This window comes from Gallus gallus, chromosome Z, assembly GCF_016699485.2.
Source record: "Gallus gallus isolate bGalGal1 chromosome Z, bGalGal1.mat.broiler.GRCg7b, whole genome shotgun sequence".
Classification (NCBI taxonomy): Eukaryota; Metazoa; Chordata; class Aves; order Galliformes; family Phasianidae; genus Gallus; species Gallus gallus.
In genome coordinates this window covers 42,612,900-42,631,718 of record NC_052572.1, presented here as the reverse complement: position 1 = coordinate 42,631,718, position 18,819 = coordinate 42,612,900, and the positions used below count along the sequence as shown (strand labels likewise).

At 34.4% G+C, this 18,819-nt stretch overlaps 1 protein-coding gene across 8 annotated transcripts in view; it reads right to left on the bottom strand.

Annotated features, from left to right (window-relative positions):
- Nucleotides 1-1,133: 1,133 nt before the first annotated feature.
- The window catches only part of ERCC6L2 (ERCC excision repair 6 like 2), a 52,030-nt gene continuing 34,344 nt past the window's right edge, over nucleotides 1,134-18,819 (bottom strand). For 4 of the 8 annotated variants that reach the window (XM_015280383.4, XM_015280385.4, XM_015280384.4 and 1 more), the window contains 3 exons: nucleotides 18,021-18,175; nucleotides 4,160-4,347; nucleotides 1,134-2,318 (listed from right to left, as the gene is read on the bottom strand). In XM_015280383.4, coding sequence (XP_015135869.1) covers nucleotides 1,352-2,318; nucleotides 4,160-4,347; nucleotides 18,021-18,175 — 1,310 coding nt within the window. In that variant the 3' untranslated portion in view covers nucleotides 1,134-1,351. Of the gene's footprint in view, nucleotides 2,319-4,155; nucleotides 4,348-10,273; nucleotides 10,414-11,612; nucleotides 15,538-18,020; nucleotides 18,176-18,819 lie in introns of those variants that run through there. The other 4 variants (XM_015280386.4, XM_040655797.2, XM_046905642.1 and 1 more) reach the window with 3 other exon arrangements.

Genomic DNA, 18,819 nt, shown 5'->3' with positions numbered 1-18,819 from the left:
AAAAAGTTAATTCATTGCGCTTTTAAGAGCACAAGTTGGAGTTAAAAAAAATAACAGGTCTGTGATGCAGTCTGATTTTAACTGCACATGCAATCATATTTGAATAAATTACTGTATTTACAATTTTTTTTTTTCAGTATGCATTGCTCACAAAAGGAAACTTGATTCATTTGTGCTGAGCAAGAAACTACAGTTCTTAAGAACTAATCATATTTGCTTTTCATTTTTGTCCCACCCATTTATTCTCACATGTATGAAATAGAGACAACAGTGAGTATGAATTATTGAATGGCACTAAGTTGTTCTTGAAATTCACTAGAAAACACACATTTAAAAATGGGAACATTTTTCCTTGCATGTAAAAATTATTAACACTGAAGAACTGTCCAGACCACACCTTCCAAAAAAGACAAAACAGAAGTCTATATAAATCAATAAGAGAGAGGAAGTGTAATGACAGATGAAATTTGACATGTGCCATCATTTAATATGCTGGAGGTTTCGCATCAAGAGACAAATGTAACAAACAAAAATTGGTCATCCTTCACGTTAACTAAGATGAAGAACTCATTGCCATACAATACTGGAAAAAATAAAAATAAAAAATTAGAAGCTCCACAGTTCTGTAGTCAGACTGATCAAAATCATGTTAACATAGATTCAGACAGGATGTGTGAAGATGGGTGTATGGGAACTGTTGAATCATGGCCTGAACCTCTGATTGACCACCTGAGGCGAGCGCTGAGTCAGTTGCAGGGGCACAGGTGAATGCAATTTCACCTGAGTGACCGGAAGGGGTGGAGCCAGGTTCCACCTCTCCTAGACTCCATTTAAGGGCTGACTCACAAGGAGGAAGGATCTCTATTTGGAGATCACCCCCTCTTGGAGCCCTTCTGCGAGCCCAGGATATGGGTAAGCTCTTTATTTCATTACTCCTTTGTAACGCAATAATCTCTCTAGTCCTATACCTCTATACCTATTTACCTTACAATCTGTATACCCGTTTGCCATACAATGGGAAATGTCAGCAAAGGGGGAAAACTGCTCAGTACTACTACCAATGATAGGAATATCATCAGGAATAATAAGATCCAGAATTATCATCATTCAATAAAGCAAGTGCACTCAAAACATTTAAAAATAATTCAATCTCAATTTAATTTGTCATAGCTTAGTAATAATATACAGTACAGGCAATATAAAATGTAAATTGAGGTTGTCATGAATAGGAATTCATCATTTGCCTTCAAATTTATGGAGGTATCATGTTTTGCTGCATATTGCTGAAGTTGTATATATTTTAATGTTCATTTAACTAAAACAATTCTAGCACAATTCATGTAGAAAACTATCATTTTACTAGATTAAAAGATGTAGCAGAAGATGGTTCATCTGAGTCATCTGAACTGTATTTTTTCCACAGAAAATTTTCATTTTTTTTCCAAAGAAAATTTTCACACACCTCTCTCTTTTCTGTCAGCGGTGGATGAGGTGCTCTTTCACATAGCTCCTCTATAACTGTCATGTCTGTGAGTTTTCTAAGGCTCTCCTCATTCTGCTCATTCAGCATATCCCAGAAATCTTTTGGTCTCTTCTTCGATTTTTCTATTTGTTCTGAAGGGATTCTCTGTGGTGATTCTGTAGTTTTTTTCCCACCATTTCTGAAGAGAACATTGAGAATAGAGGTATCTCCAAGTAAGTCCACAAAAGACTTCTTGTCTGTCTTAGCTCTTCTCTCCCTGTATTCTGACAGAGACTCAGATCTTTTTCTCGGCAGCTCTGCTATTTCTGGGTCCTGCTGTCCTTCAGAGCTTTTTACAGACAGCACCTCAATTATTTCTGATTTACTGTTTAATGGACCAGATGCCATAAAATCCTTGAATGCCTGATTGTTACTCCTCTTAGTATGCTGAGTTGCAACAGTGGGTGATTGTTTATATTTCACATCAACACACATAGTATCTTGCAAGCATGAGTCATTGCGAAGTTGCTCTACTTCACGGCTATGCTGGTTCTGCAGTTTTGTAGTTTTACTTGGAAGAAATTCTTTAGCTGATGAAGGTCTAGACTTGCATCTTCCAGAATTAACAACACATCTTTTCCTTGATTTTCTTGCTGCTGCATCTCCTTCTTCATAGTTGTGTGCAACCTGTGCTGGCAGTTCCACTGGAAACAAAGACTCAATTTCTGGATGCTTTGAAATGTAAAATTCCCTCAGCAACTTCTGCCTTGATTCTGATGTAGCTTTTACAATATGTTCTGCAAGTTCTTCCATTGATCCCATTTTAACGTGGGATACAATTTCCTCAAACTGTCTCCTGTAATTAATCAGAAGGGAAAAATGCTTTATTCTGACACCGTAAAGTAGAAACAAAAGAAGCTTTTAAACAATTCATTACACTGTTCTACTTCACATACCCCAAAAAGTAATCATTAAAAGTAACTTCCTTACTGGGAGCCGTATTTGTTTTTATTAGTGAAGAAAGAATAATGACCTTAGAAGAACTAATTCTGAAACCCAAGATCTCAAGTGATTTCCTGAGCTTATTTTCTGAAGATACATCAGCTTTCAGTGTAGGTAAGACTATATGCCTAAGGGCCAGAATTCAGAAGGTATTTATATATGCTGAAAGGATTTAGGTAGAGAAACAGTAGAATTTTGGGGCAGAGGGGAAGAAGGCAGAATACTTGTTAAAACTCCTTTTAAAAAAAAAAACTTGCTAGACAAGAGCTTGGTGAATACCATCAGAGGCAGAGACTGTCCCTGCAATTCTTTCTAGCTAGCTCTAGAGTACTTGCCTTGTGTTAAGTATTAACTAAAGAAGATCACTTTAATCAAGTTTAACCATACTCTGGGGTCAAGCCACTTAGCTGTGAGGCTGGAGGTGTGGTTTTATGCCTCCTTGTCAGAGATAGGATATGAAATGCTGCCTTTCCTGTAAGAGGGCTCCAGTAGGCTGAGGACAATGGAGATGTAATCCTCCTTAGCCCCAGATACTGCTCTAGTGACAGGCCTCCACAACCCTCTTCACATACAACCACTGTACACAGTTTCCCAATCAATCTTACAACTACATCAGACCAAGCTGAGGAATCCTGTCATCTTAATTCATTATACAGAGGATTTAAAAGTATTACAAAGTCTAACTGCAAGCCAGGTAGTACCACCTCACTCACTTAACATCTGTTAAGCCAGAATGCATTTAAGCTTCTTGCTATATTTGACTTAGCATCTTGTAATAAAATCCATAGTCTTTTCATTGCCTTTGAAAATTGTATCTCAATAAATTACTGATAATGATTACAGTTTTGAATATTTCTAGCAGGAAGAGTTCTTCTCTGCCTACCTCTTACATGTTCAAATTTTCAGTACCTAAATAAGTCTGACACTTTATTGGTAATGGTTTCAGTAGCTATGATCAGTTGGCTAATAGGAAGGAAGTTGAACAATACTATTTGCATACCAACTATCATAAAGTAATTCTCTTGTCTAAAAGACAATTTAAAAATACACAGAAGATCTCACTTCTATAGATTAGCCTAATTAACAACAGTTTTTCCTTTCTTTTTCCACATATTACCTGGTTATTGTTATTGAATTTCTTTTATGTACCAATGGAAATTAAGCATTAGTATTATTAATAGCAACCAGCTGGGGAAAAAGGAAAAGTGAGGAGATAGAAGAACTCTTATTTTTCCGAAGGATATTATTAAATCTTATTAACTTTTTTAAAAACTACCAAAAAACCATGTTAAAAAAATATATACAATGTTTAATCTTTTCACAGACTTTCAATGAAAGTGATGAAATCTAGACAAAACCAGTAAGCTGTCAGAGGCTGCCATTATAAAAATTTGTTGTTTTTATACAGTCTAAGCATTAGTTTGTTATATTAGGTGCATATACCGTGAATACTTTGGTGATGACATCTGCATAGCAAAGTTATGTGACAGATCAAATAAACAAATTAAACTGATTTGTGGGTTAAATTCATTTTGTTAATCAATTATGCTACTTTCTGTAAGGATGGAGTGGAATTTTCCTGTTTGTTCTGCTCTTGCCAGAAAAAAAAAAACCAAAAACATCAGAATTCCCTGGAGAGGGCTGAAACAAAGAGAACATTAATTTTTCAAGCTTAGAATTTTACTTTCTTCTCACCTGCGGATTTCTTTGGGGGTCTTTCCAACCAAGAAGGTGACTGAACCCACTCTGTGTACTTTAGTGTTTCTCTGGATCACTGGATGCAAAATGTACAGGTTATGTAGGTTACTGTTCACCATAATTTCATGCTCTCTCTTCATAATGTTCTTCCCTACTATCACTTCTTCTGGCTTTGCTTTAGCTTTCTAGCAAAATAAGAAATGCAAATTGTCAAAACAGCTGTGTCTGACATAATGATATTATGACTGCTGTCTTCACATGGACTTTAGAGTTTGTGTGCTAAGACTGGGATTCAGAGATCCACTGAAAGCTCCCTACTATGTCACATACTTCCTTGGGACAGTGGAGGGAAGTCTTAGTTCCCTAAGAGTAAAGTGGGATATTTTTCTGAATACGTTATGAAAGATCATTAAGTTCACTAAAGCATTAACAAGCGTTATAAAAATACTTAATCTATAAACCTCCAAATACAGTTGTAAAATAGAAAAGAAATGTGTCTTTTAAGTTGCACTCGAAGTAGATACATAGTATTTTCCTGGATATGTTTAGCAAAATTGATAGACTATTTAGATTCACCATTTTCTGCTTACTAATGTGTGTTTCACAATTTGTTTAACACTCAAAGAAAAACTATAACCACAACACTACCAAATTAATATCACTAATAATATAAGGTATATTTTATGTAATCATAAATAATCACTATAGATGTCAAAGTCAAGGTAAGAACACTTTGCTAATATTGAAACCTCTAACAAATATAATCAGAGTTGTAAAGATACCTTGGAAAGCATTACTACGTTTCTCTGAAAATGAAGAGGAACCAACTACACCTTGTACTTACACTATAATACAGATAAGATTAAAACATACTGTAGCTGTTGCAATGATTCCTAAATGGAGAAAGTCAATCCTAACTGTAATGGTCACCAAGAGAGTTCAAGAGGTCTGTGTTACATATTGTCCCATCATACACTGACAGTCAATTCAGAAACTCCTAAATCCTTGTAACCATTTCTCCCCTCCCCCCAAAGGAATATGAAAATTAAATAATGCATTTGATAGTGGGGCAAAACAGAATTGTTTTTTTTCTCCAATAGTAAGTCAAGAAGAAAAAAACTGCTTAGTGTCATCCTCTGTCCCCCTATAGATACTGTCTGAAAGATGAAAAAAGTGTTCAAAGCTTGTCATCTGCAGTTCAAAATTTGGTTTTGGTTCTACAATGTTTCTTTTCAATATGTTTCTAATTGATTCACATCCACTTCCTTTAATTCCATGGGCTGTTCAAATTGTTGCTCTGCTTTAGGGTCTCAAAGCTGTTCTCAATCCATTACTTTGGCAAATAACCTCAAACTAGCATAGAGACATTAAAACTAAGGGACCTACAGGCATAGATTTTCTGTTTAAGCTATATGAGCAACTCCAAACATCACAATTTAACTGCAATATTGAATTATAGTATGCAAAACTGAAACCAAGTCTCCAACTAAGATTAAAAAAACATCTATCTCAGTGATGCTCTGATAATAGCAACAAAATTAACACTGAAATAGCAGATATCATCTACAGCATACACTCCATAGTTACCTTGCTAATTCTGCATGGTACATAAACTATTAACTTAAAAAAAGATATCCATGGATAATACTGAATAAAGCAATGTGAGTTTTAAAATAAATACACTGATGGAATTAAAAAAAAAAAAGTATTTTAAGCATTCAAACTTCAGCGTAACAAGATCTAGTATACTTGTCACTCTTTCAGGAAATCAGGATTGTATCATTTTATTGTAGAATACAACCCTAACCACATTAATGACTGTCTTAAAAGTATTTTAAACCCCTCAAAAAGTACATTCATCTGTCTCTTATTAAACAAGATCAAAGTATATAATGTAGCAATACTTCGGTTTAATTTCTGTGTTTGGACAGAAATATAAAAAGACCTTTGAGGTAAAAAAAGACAAGTTTTGTTAACACAGTATTAGTCATAAAATTAGTTATCTTTGTAAAAAAAAAAATATATATTCTGCTAATTACAAATAACTTCACAAATAACAGATTCAGCTCTGGAAGAACAAAACTTAAGTAGAGTGACCAGCATTGCCAAACCTGAGAAAACAGCAGCAAAATATCACTGTATACACACAGTTCCTCTTCTTCTACCCAAATCAGCTGCTCAGAGATTTTTCATGAAGGTAGGAAAGGCTAGTAGAAACAAATTACCTGGTACAAGTTACAAGGTAACAAGAGCTGCAATAGCTAATGCTAGTAGCTCCTGTATTTTTACTTTATTTTTTGAAAATCTTATCACAGCTCTCTGAAACAAAAGCCGTTTATGTAAATAGCACACAGGCTGAAATGTAAATGACTCCGTTGAACTTGAAAATGTTTTTCAAGGTTTGCCCATTTAAATACAGCTCCAAACTACTGTTTTTATTTTTATTATTTTTAAATAGGTTGCTGAGACGTTTCAATGGTGTCTTTAATGTCCAATCTGAAGTTTGTGATTCTGAATGATACATGGTTAAGGTTCTAAGTACAGTTCAGGTTTCTGTGCCTTCAGATGAAATTTTGTTTTTCTCCTAGCACTGTTGTTAAAATAAAGTGAAAAATTCAGTCAAGACTTCCAGCATGCCACTGTTTTGCTTTCTTTTCAATATGACATCATGTGTTACTCATTAACTCTGCACTGATTCTTCCCACTCAGAAATCACTTTTTTTCCTGTTTCCCTTCCAATGCCTGCCTTCTAACTCACCAATTCAAACCTTTTTTATAATGAAAACCTCCTTAAAATGGCTTATTCCTGTTCCTCAAGTTCCTTCTCTACCATCAAACCATTGTGCATTCCATTATATCAAAGCTCTTAGATCAAATTCTATCAACATAGGATTCAGATTCACAAGCCCTGGTGTTAAGCATCTGTACTGTCATATATGTCATACACCTTAAGCAATTTTACCTAGAGTGGAATTAATGGAAGTGGACTCAGCTATGAACCCTGGACAGTTGTTCTTACATTACTAGTACTAACACATTTAACAATGTATTCATATTTTTGAATAAGAGGTCCTTCATTAATTAAAAAGAATAGAATAAAAGAAACAAATCCTTTACCACAAGAAGCATTCTGTGCATTAGAAGTGTGCCTTACCATTGCTCAATTTATAGTACTGTACATTAATTAATTTACTACAAGTGTTGTTAAATTGTTGTTGTTCTTGGAAGACCATGCTACTTATGTAAAATCAGAAGACTGTGTTCTCAAGTCATTACTGGATACCATGAAAGACAATGATAATTGGTCCATAAGCATATATCAGAAATGGAAAGAAATAGTTATTTAACAGAAAGTGTATAATAGATTTACCTCCCCTAAATCAATACAAGTAACTACAGATGTTACAGATGTACAGAATGTTAACTACTGTAACACAAAGAAAGGAAGAATAGTCAAAAAATTCAAATTGTAGAAATAGCAAGAGAAATTTTTGCCCCTGGAACAAAGGTTCCACCAGTACCTAAATAAGTAATAATTCATTTTTCTCTCTCTTTAAAATGTAAGTATGTTTAAAAATTTCAAATGCATTATTATGGACAAGCTATTTCAAATGACAACTAAAATCACAGTATAGAAATCCAATATAATTCTTGCCAAACTTTGTCATCAAACATGAACATATGTGTACTAAGAGCATGCTTTTCATGTACTGCATTGCATATCTTCTGATTAGCCTTCTGTAATACATGTGATATAAACCTAAAGGAACTAAAATATCATACAATTTGTTAAAGGTACTGAAAAAAAAAAAAGGATTGATAGCAGTTATGAAAGCAGTTTATCTTTACTGAACAAAGTTTATCATACTGAACAAAGATTATGTATTTGCAGTGCACACTCTGAAATTTCAAATGCTCAAAGTGGACATTTTCCTTAAACTTGACAGTGTAATTATGGGTCTTCAGATAAATTATGTGCATATACATTGAAATACCTGCAACCTTTACATATTATCACATTCTTCACATTTTCTCCTTTCTGAATTATTGGAAGGGCAAAACAAATTCTTTCCATATCAAAAGACAGGACCTACTAATAAATTATTGTATTACTAACTATGATATTTTTACTACTTTCTAGAAAACTTTGCAATTCCTCTTCCTCAAGAACATCTCCACATGCAGTTCAGGAGAAACAGACTATTTATGTATATAATTTATGTATATAAAACATACAAAGGGCCACAGATGCAAGTTATTTTGCAGAAGTAATGGTTTTTGGATTTAAAAAAAATTACATGAAAAAATGTTATACTGATGTAAATATCCCAGGAAATGGGAAAAATAAGAGTTAAAGAAAGTACAGTAAAATGAAATTACAAAACACTATTGTAAACTAGGGAAAATAATGTGTAAAAGCACAGACATGTCTTTCCATCTTACTCTTATTTTCTTATCTCAACCCCTCTTCATTTACTGCACTTGCTCTTAAGATGCTTCCACATAATGCAACAGGAAAGAAAACTGATCATTATTTAACTGTGCAGAAAATATATAGTTATAAAAGTATCCAGAAAGCCTCAAGACTTTTACCACTAATAAAAAAATATGCCAGAGAAAGCTTTCATTTATACTTCTCATGTTCCATGTAACTTTTGAGTTTTCAATTTTAATCACAATATATCTATCCTTTCTATCTTTTCTACTACAAAAGGTATTTTTATTCATTTCTTCTTCATTTGTCAGGTATGTCTCTTGTTCTTTAAATGATAAGGTTTCGGTTGTCAATAGCGAGTTTCCATTTCTTTAAGTAAAGTTACATACAAGCTGCAATCAAGAGACCAGCATATATGGAAGCCTCAACATCTTTAGAGTTCTATACCAGTACACAATTAAGGTTAATTCTTCTCCAGTAGAATGGAGACATGCAGTTGAAAATCAACCAAAAATTTAAGCAGTTACTTCTACTCAGACTCCATCTTGAATCTGCAACACCTCTTGAATCTGTTTGTTCTGTGTTTTTAGATTTCTTAGAATAACACACATATATCCAAACTGATTCTTCTCTACTTTGATGGAACAAACCCTCTTCCTATGTTCTTCATGCTTAAGGCATAAAGAGGCATCTTAACATTCTATGGCAATGAATACAGATGTATGAGCATTCACACATGACTGGTCATATTAAGTCTGTGACTTCCCCCTTCCTTTCTGCAGTCCCTTCAAGTAAAGCAATGGAGAACAGTGAAGTTCAGTAAGACAAAAATGTGCGACAGAGCAGAAGAGCAGAGTCCAAGAATGAGATGAGTACAGAATAAGAGGTACAAACATTCAGGGATTACACCTTTTTTGTCTTATGCCTGTAGCAATTCTTCAATTCATCAGACTTCGAAGATAATGAAGTTCCCTCAGAAACTTGAATCTGAAAATGTTTGTGTAACTGACTTGTAAAACTCCTTAACCACAATTGTATGGCTACAGTAAGGCTTAGAACATGGTCCTCCATAACATCTTTCTCTCCCAATTAGGCAGATATGGATTTGACAGATGAACTGTTTGACTGCTGTGAGATCACACCTAGAAAGTGGTGGTCAATGGCTCAATGTCTGGATGGAGATCAGTGATGAGTGGTGTCCCACAGGGGTCAGTGCTGGGACCAATACTCTTTAACATCTTCGGGGGGGGGGGGGGGGGGGGGGGGGGGTGGCAAGTGCACCCTCAACAAGTCTGCTGATGACAAGCTGGGGGGTGTAGCCAACAGACCAGAGGGATGGGATGCCATCCAAAGGGACTCAGATAGGCTTCAGTAGCGGGCCCAAGTGAACCTCAGTAGGTTCAACAAATCCAAATGCAAGATTCTTGCACCTGGGTCAAGACAACCTTCACTACCAATACAAGCCAGGGGATGAAAGGATTAAATGCAGCCCTGCTGAAAAAGACTAGGGGGCACTGGTGGATGGGAAGCTGGACATGAGCCAGAAATGTGCCCTCACAGCATAGAAAGCCCTTAACGGTCCTTTCTAACTCAAACAATTCTATGATATCTCAGTATCATCTTCTTTTTCACTGCCTATCTCAAGTATTATTTTACAGTATTATCTTGGCAGATACCAATTTTCAGCAGCAGCTTCCGTCTGACGTCCCCACACACAACTGAAGCAGTTTTACTGGCTTTTCTCCACATGTGAATTCACCACTGCCAGACATCCAAGATAGCATCCATTGCACATTTTCATTGTTTGCTTTCATTTCTAAAACAAACAGGAAAGGCCTTCTCAAAACTTTAGTTGTGTTGCAGTTACCTCATTTACAAAAAACACTGAATTTGGTGTAATTGTCCTTGAAAGTAACTCAGCTTGCAACAGCTAATAACAGCTATGGCTGTATGCCATAGTCTACTTTGTATTTTTCCACTATCCTCAAAACCTGGGAAAACATGACTTTTCAGATACATTCTGTCCCAGTGATATCACTTGAGCAATTATCATTATTCTGATAAAGTGATTCTCAGTGCATTTCAGTGATGTTGTCCATAATAGTTATAACTCTATAGTTATAACTCTATATTATTTCAGCTAATCTTTTTTTCCTTATAGATTTCTGTGCTTTTTCCTGGGAGTGTTCTGGATAATATAATCTACAATCATTATGACCTTTCTATAAGCTGTTCTTGAATAGAATGCTATTTTTACATATTGTTTTTATTTTGTTGGCATTTCTATACTTGTCAGGTCATTTCATACATAAATACTCTGAAATGCTTATTACCTGACTGTTCGACCTTGGTCTCATCTTTTCTCCCCTACACATACCCATATCAAACAAAATAGTTTAGGAATAAATTCTTACCTATCAAGGAAAACAAAGTATAATACTGTCTTCAAAAATGTCATGTAGTTTATCTAAAAATGAGGTCCTCAGTCAAAAAAAAAAAAAAAAAAAATCAATGAAAAGCTAATCTACCTTGAAATTTTAAGATATTCTAGGACAATCATACTTAAAGTTTATGAACTAAACAAAACTACTCAGGATGCTGGTTGTGAATTCCATGACAGTGATATCTAGTGATACTAGATAATAACACAACAGAATAATCACTGAAATAACATTCAAAAAGTTAGATTTATCCCATGTTCCAATTACCTCTCTAAAATATTCTGCCAACACACAAAGTAGGGCATACTCTTTTATATTTTTCAGAGTACAGAGAGGTGAGTGTTTAGCTATACCTGCTGATGAATTTATCAGAGTAATATATAGTAAGTTTCCCTTGCTTGTCATGGTCAGCTTTTTTGCTCATCTGAATGTAGAGTAAGGACTCGATAACTCTATATTTTGCTTGCTAGTGGATAATAGTCTACTACATCAGTTGATGATGGATTGTTCTCTCTTTGTTCCACTTTAATTTCTGAGTCATACTGTTTCTTCTCCAATCATTTAACTGCAAAAATTTCTCACCAGAGCAATTTTATTGACTTGTTAACAAAACAAACAAATCTGTAAATCTTATCACCTTATTTTGCACTGAACACCTTACCATAAATTAACATACTTGTTATTGTAGAGATGAAAATAGACAGTCAGCCTTTCTCAGGATTCAAAGCTAAGGCAACTATCTATTCCAGCAGAAGTCTGTGGATTTGTAGCTACCCTTCTTTGTACACCCACTCCTTCATTAAACAGAACTAAATCAAGAAGTCAGGCAAACACACCATACAGATAATGCAACGACATGCTTCACAAAATATCACATACGAATTCATCCTATTTAAAAATACCTACTGAAAACCATACTGAAATAGTTAATTCCTTTTTAAACTGAAACAGTAATGTCAATAAAGCAGCATTACAGATCAGTCATTTGGGAACAATTGTTCTAAAGCCAAATAGACTTCCCTATCCCAGAAGAGTAAGGATAAGGGAATGTTGTCTCCCAAAAGCCTACTCATTGTAAATACTAATCTAAACATGTTGAATCTGAGAGCTGCACAAACAGACTGCAATCAGAGTTACTATAACTGATACAAAGTCTTTGTTTAAATGATCTACAAAATGCCAGCGTAATACAGGTATGATAAAGAGAAGTTCTTAACACAACTTTTGTATTTACAGCATTATCAACAGCACTTAAATCTGCCTTGGAAATACAAAGAGCATGTTTCTATTTTGAACTAAGCATGTTTGACAGCATGCTTAGTTCTCTCATTTACACCACACTGCCGTAACATTAAGGGTTTACCATTAATCCAGGTTTTACTACAAAGCATCTCTGTCAAACACCGGCAAGACTGCCCAACATCTGTCATCCAACTCAGAGGATTAAGTCTTTTTTTATAGTGAGATTCTTGTACAAATTTACAAAAATACAGATATAGTTTCTTAGAGCTCATCACAGTTTGTATTTTGGACTGAATTCATGCCACAGAGGTTGAATATGACAGCTGGCAGGAAGCGGAGGGGAGAATACATCCTCTCCCTTTCCAGTCACCACATTTCTGTTGCCATGGTGATTAATTCTCAATTGAATGGCTGTCTATACATTTCTTTTCAGTAAAAACTAAGTAAACTTAAATTGAAAATATGCATTTGACTAAAATAACAGACTCCACATATTCAACAGGTTCAGTAAAAGTTCTATGTGACTAACAGTTTTTCCACATATTAGAAGGTTAGCTCTAATGCAGGATATAATCAATTTTTCAACCTATTCAGTATACCCAGTTCATATTTTTGACTTTTTTAGAAAATGACCAAGCCTTCTGTAAAGTCTTCCCCATACTCCAACCCCCTTCATGTCCGCCAGATTCCTACTGAAGAAATAATTCATAAATTCAGTTTTACAGGAAGGAAGCCAACTTCCAACTACTGTACCTCTGCAAAATATTTCACACAAGTTTTTTTTTTTTTTGCCAATTAACACTAAAAATATATAGGAAATTAAGGAATGCATCATTTAATTCTGAATAGACAAGAAACATTGTAAGAAGATATTTAATCTTGGTCCTCAGAAGCTTCTACTTCTTAATGTATTTTAAAAAAAGCTTCTCAAAAAACAATGCAAGTTACCTAAAAAAATAAGTAGCAAACTCCTATGCTGCATGCAGCTTTGTAGCCTGGAACCCACTAGGAAAAAATACTCTAGAAATACCTAGTAGATGATTAAGAACTTTGAGAAGATGATAAAACTTTCATTTTCTTCCACAAAATTAATCATGTTAGAAGAATCACTAAGAAAGTATCACATGAATGATTTTCCAGGCTTTTTTGTTTCTATTGTTTTTTGGAAGACTAATGTAACTTTACATCTACCCTAAAAACTATATTGTGGTTTTAAACGAACATGAAGTCTGTGAATGAAACCTGTTGACCATTTTTTATTTTAGAAGTTTTTGTTTCCAATATCTTTCTTCAGTACCTTGTAGTTATACAAGATAGCTGAATATCAAGTATTTTCATAATAGATGAAGCAACAGAGAAACTCTCCCACTCATTTGATAAGAGTTTCCAAGTCTATTTGCACAGACTTATAAACAGATTTGAACTGAAACCAAAATGCAGAAGAAAGATGACTGAATGTCATTCAATCAGCCTGAAAGCTACACAGACAATGGAGGAAAACCAGGTTACTTACTCTAGTATATTTAATATAACTTTCATCCTTTACACTTCTACAGAAGATCACTTATTATACATAATCTTCTGTGAAACAGCAGATTAAATGTCTTCTGTGCTCAAATTAATAAAGAAGGAACAAAGACCATCTTTCAGTAATATTCACTGAAATATCTGTCACATTAAACTACAGGCATTTTCTACTTTCAGGTGCTTAGAACACTGAAGCCTGATGTGATACTCTGTGCCCAATGGTACCAGACAGTTGACTCTCATTTCTGTCTTCAGTTTAAAACTACAAACTGCAACCTAAGAGATATGTCTGACTGGTCAGAGACACTTAGGTTCTGAGATATACAATGTATTTTCAGAATTACAGAGGATAGATTTAGTGGAAATTACTTTAAATGCACTGTTATACTCTAATACAGGATAATCTGTTCCTCCAAAATTTTTTCAGCTATCAGCCATATATCTTCACAGAACAAAAATCCCTAATTTTCTTTTGATTACTGAGGCTCTTTAAAAGGTCGGTTAAACAGGTGTCTGTTCATTGATGGTCCACTGCCTTCCACATGAACAGCACTATCAGAAACACCAGCTGTTAAGGGGAGATCATCATACAACAGCAAGTTCCACTCTTCTGTCCCTTCTTCTCAAAATCTACACTGATTGGACGCAGCCAGTTGTGGCCAGCAGGCAGAATTTGGACATTTTTCAGACATGAGATAGGAGGTATGATTCATGGTAACAATATTTTAATCAGTTTATTCAAGAGCATGTGATTAAAAAGCACTGCCATATTCACTGGCTGCAACAATCATCATATACAAATTATCTTCAAATAGTTATTCTTCTTGAATTCCGAAAATGGACAACACTGACTTTGACTAGTCATCCAAGATATGGATTTCTCCTGTGTCTAATTCAAGCATTCTCCATATTGTTACATTTACTACTTTCACACATTATCTCATCTTTCATAGCTGAGACCTTGAGAGCTCTCACCATGTTTTATTTCCCAATGGTAGACTTTATATCTGATTGCTGTTACCTAACTGAATTTTCAGTGGTCAAACATGAGGATACCATATTATAAAAGTGAACATTCTAATCAAACTAGTCAGTTTACACAATTCATTTGAAAGCAAGCAGAAATTGAGAGTACATCTGCACTAATATCTCCACAGAAAGAAGAGTCCAAAGTTTTACAACAGATTGTCCTGATTTCCAGACAACTGTCCTGGAACAGTTGTGTTGAGGGACATGGTTTAGTGAGAACTATGGGTGGTGAGTGGATGGATGGACTGGGTGATTTTGTGGGTCTTTTCCAACCTTGGTGATTCTGTGATTCTATTATTTTCTTCATCTGATATGATGCTATGTATTGACTTCAGGAGAAAAACAACGTTGACTACCAGGAGCTGGGCAGGCACAGAATCAGAACAGCTGACCTAAACTGGTCAAAAGGATATTCCAAACCATATGATATGTTGATCTAGAAAACTGCAGTGAGTAGACAGGTGGTGCTGATTCTCAGGGCCTGGCTTGGGCATTAGTCAATGGCTGGTGAGCACTTGTGTTGCGCATCACATAATTATCATTACTACTATTTTTCTTCTGTCTTAGTAAATATTTCTGTTTCAACTTATGAGTTCTACTTTTTTTTTTTTTTTCCCCCAGATGGCTTTGTGGTGCTTAGCTGCCTGCTGGGTTAAACCACAACATAAACTTCAAGCTGTATCTCAGCAGAGTTCTGCAACCTGAAGTGCAAAGGAAATAAGAAAATAAAAAATATTAGCAGGAACAGCTTCTTGTAAAAAAAGAACCAAGATCTTGTTCCCCTACACCTTTAGAGTTACAAAAGCAGGTTAACACAGTAAGTTTCATTATTTCAGAGAAAAGGCAGCTGAGATATGTTGCTAGCACAAGCAACATTAAGGACAGACCGACAACCCAGTACTGGATAGAAAACATGTTCAGCTGAAACCTAAACTTTGAAACTTGACTTAATAGTCACTGTTCAGCTCTAACACAAGTCTTCTGAAGTCAAGGAAAAAACTATCATCTTGTATTAAAGTTCAAATCTTCCAATTTTTATAACCACTTTAAATCCAAGCTTATTTATTCATTAGCTACTCATGTTCCTAAGTAGGATTTTCTACATATCTGCAAAGCCTTCATTTGACAGATAAAAACTCCCTGTCTCCATTCCTTCTACCTTGGCTTCTGAGGAACAACTTCTTATGCAACTTTTCTCACTTTGAAGGAAGAGTCCTCTCATTTACTGCAATTTGTAGAAAACTTAAGTGCCTATGTTAGTTTTCATGCTTCAGTGATAACAAACTAATGAATCTACTTTATCTACTGCAGGTAGAAAACAAGATTGCTTCTTTTAAATTTTGCTTTCCAGCATCTTAATTTTTCTGTTATTCTTATTCACCTAATTTCCACAGTTTTGTTTGAGTTCTTTAGTTTCAATGGCTAAGACATAAAACGTCATAAGAATTTAGTGAAGCCAAAATGTAACTACTCATTCAATGCCAAGAATTCAACAAAATGTCAATATTCTCAAATGAGGTTTTTTTAGTTGTTTATCACTTTTTTTCTTATTACTTATGTCATTTATTATTCCTGTCATTCTAGATTCGTATGTAAGCAGAAATAAATGTTTCACTCAGTTCTCAAGATTTGCAGGAAAAACAGTATTTCCAAACATAAAAAAACATCCACAGCAATGGAGAACTTCATTGGTTTTTAGTGTTCTTCCATCTCTGACCCAGAGATCATTACATGAAAAAATGTATTTAAAGGCAGAAACACCTCATTACAAACAGACTGTCATACAAAGCAGGAAGACAAAGTTGGCATAAACGACCTGCACAGCACAAAGGATATTTTACTGTTGTCCAAAAGATGCCTACCTATGAAATGAAAATATCCTTTTGTGACCACTCCTACTTACAAATCAGACAATTTGATTACATATGCTTAAAATCAAATAAATATTATTAAAGCATCACTCATATGCTATCAAATAGATAACTTTTATAGCATATTGAAGGTCTAAGAATGTGGTAAGTCAAAGAGAACAATAATGGCTACACGACTGTCTTAGACACATTGTTAAGATAAGATAATGATGCTAGAAAGCAAAATCAGTAAGAAATTTCAGCTGACAAAAATTATTTTAAGAACTATCAGGTAACAGTTAACTTTCCAGGGTTTTATACTATAATTATTTCCCTAAGATAGTGATGTAATATTAAAAATAAAGTGTAATTGTTTAAAATTCCATGAATAACATTTTAATCTGTAAAGTTTAATTACAAAAAAATTCTACTTGAAATCAGCACTTGCTTAAAGGACAGAGCTATTAGTTGCTCAGACATGTTCTGCCTTAAACCAGTGAGAAACAAGTGAAAAATGATGAGTAAAAACTGATGGCCAGAAGAGCAACAATGATGTTTCTCTCAGAGGAATGTTTTCCAGAGAACACCTTTTGAAATCAAAATAATGAAGAAAGAAAAATATTAGCAGTAGCATTCTAGGTAGATAGTTTTCCAAAGATTTCTGTGAGTCTGTAATGGCTCTTCTTCAAAGCACAGAACAAGGAATTCTAAGATTCACATTTAAGAAAACCCAGTGATTTAGAGAATATTTCTAGATCAATGCCTCTATGTTTATAGAAACATAGACATGTATAAGAAAAGGAAATGAAATCAAGAGGCAGACTTTTCCATAATTACTGATGTTTTTGTTCCTGCCTAATTTGGTCTCCAAGAGAACTGCTACTACTGTTGCTTCCAAAATGCCTAAAACTGATTGACAAGTTAATCAAAATAAATTAATTTGCAATACTTGTAAGTCATACAAACTTTAGGTAATAGAATTTAAGTTACACAAACAACACAACTGAACTCGCACAGAATAGTTTTGGAGATATATGGATCAACACACTTGTGCAAAGTAGTCACTTGAAAGTATGAACTCATTTATATTGCATTTTATTTATGTTGCCAGCTACTGCCATTAAGTAAGCATCTTTCCACAGTATTCCTGAGTAATTTTGAAAACCCCACAAAGGTAATTTATTGGACCACTATTTAAGTTTCCTCCCCCTTCCAAGCCCAGTGACACTGAGCAGTCATGGTGGCCATTAACAGAAAAACAAGTTTGTTAGAGATTTTTATGATGAAAAATGATAAAAATAGAATAAAAACATTTCCCAAACATTTATCTTTACCTTGGCACTACAGACTGCTATATTAGCAGGGAGCTGGGAAAACTGCTTCAACTCAAACACGTCTCGCATTGCCCACCGGCTCAAGTGATTCTCAGCCTTACTTGATCCAACCACGTTCTGATTTGAGTGCATATATGCAACTTCTTGAACTCCATCTGATACATCAGAAGAAAAAGATCGAAGACTTTGGTTATTCCAAAACTCTCAAAAAACACAGTTACACTTAAGAAAGATATCGCAATTAATCTTTTTTTTATTAAAAAAACCAAAACATTAAGTTTTATTTGAAACTTGTAATTTTTGTTACAATTTCATTCAACACTACGTTTCTCAGCTATATTAAATTAAAAACAATCATCAGCTTTATCCATCTTGTTTAATGCTGCTGCTGTAATTTCATTATGGGGCTTTTTCCGATAGAGAAAGGATAAACTTCAAAGCATCTATTGTTTAATGGCTACAATATTTGTGTTTAAAGATGAGTCACTAATCAAATGAAATCGTCCGCATGGTATTTCAAACTCTTAAGCCATATATATAAAAATATAGGAAGATAAAAAAAAATCCATACTATCCCAGTCCAGACTTTTTAGGTTTTACAGTTTAAATATTTAAATTTGTGAATTCTTAATAACCTTCTATCTTAGCATCTTTCAGTAGATAAGTAAACATTGAACAGAATATTACAGAGAAGCCCATTTCCCTGGAAGATAGAATAGTTAGGCTAACAGGTAAAAAGAGCAATAGAGACATTATTTAATAAGTCAACAGAGCATTTATTAGTGTATTTTAACAAAAT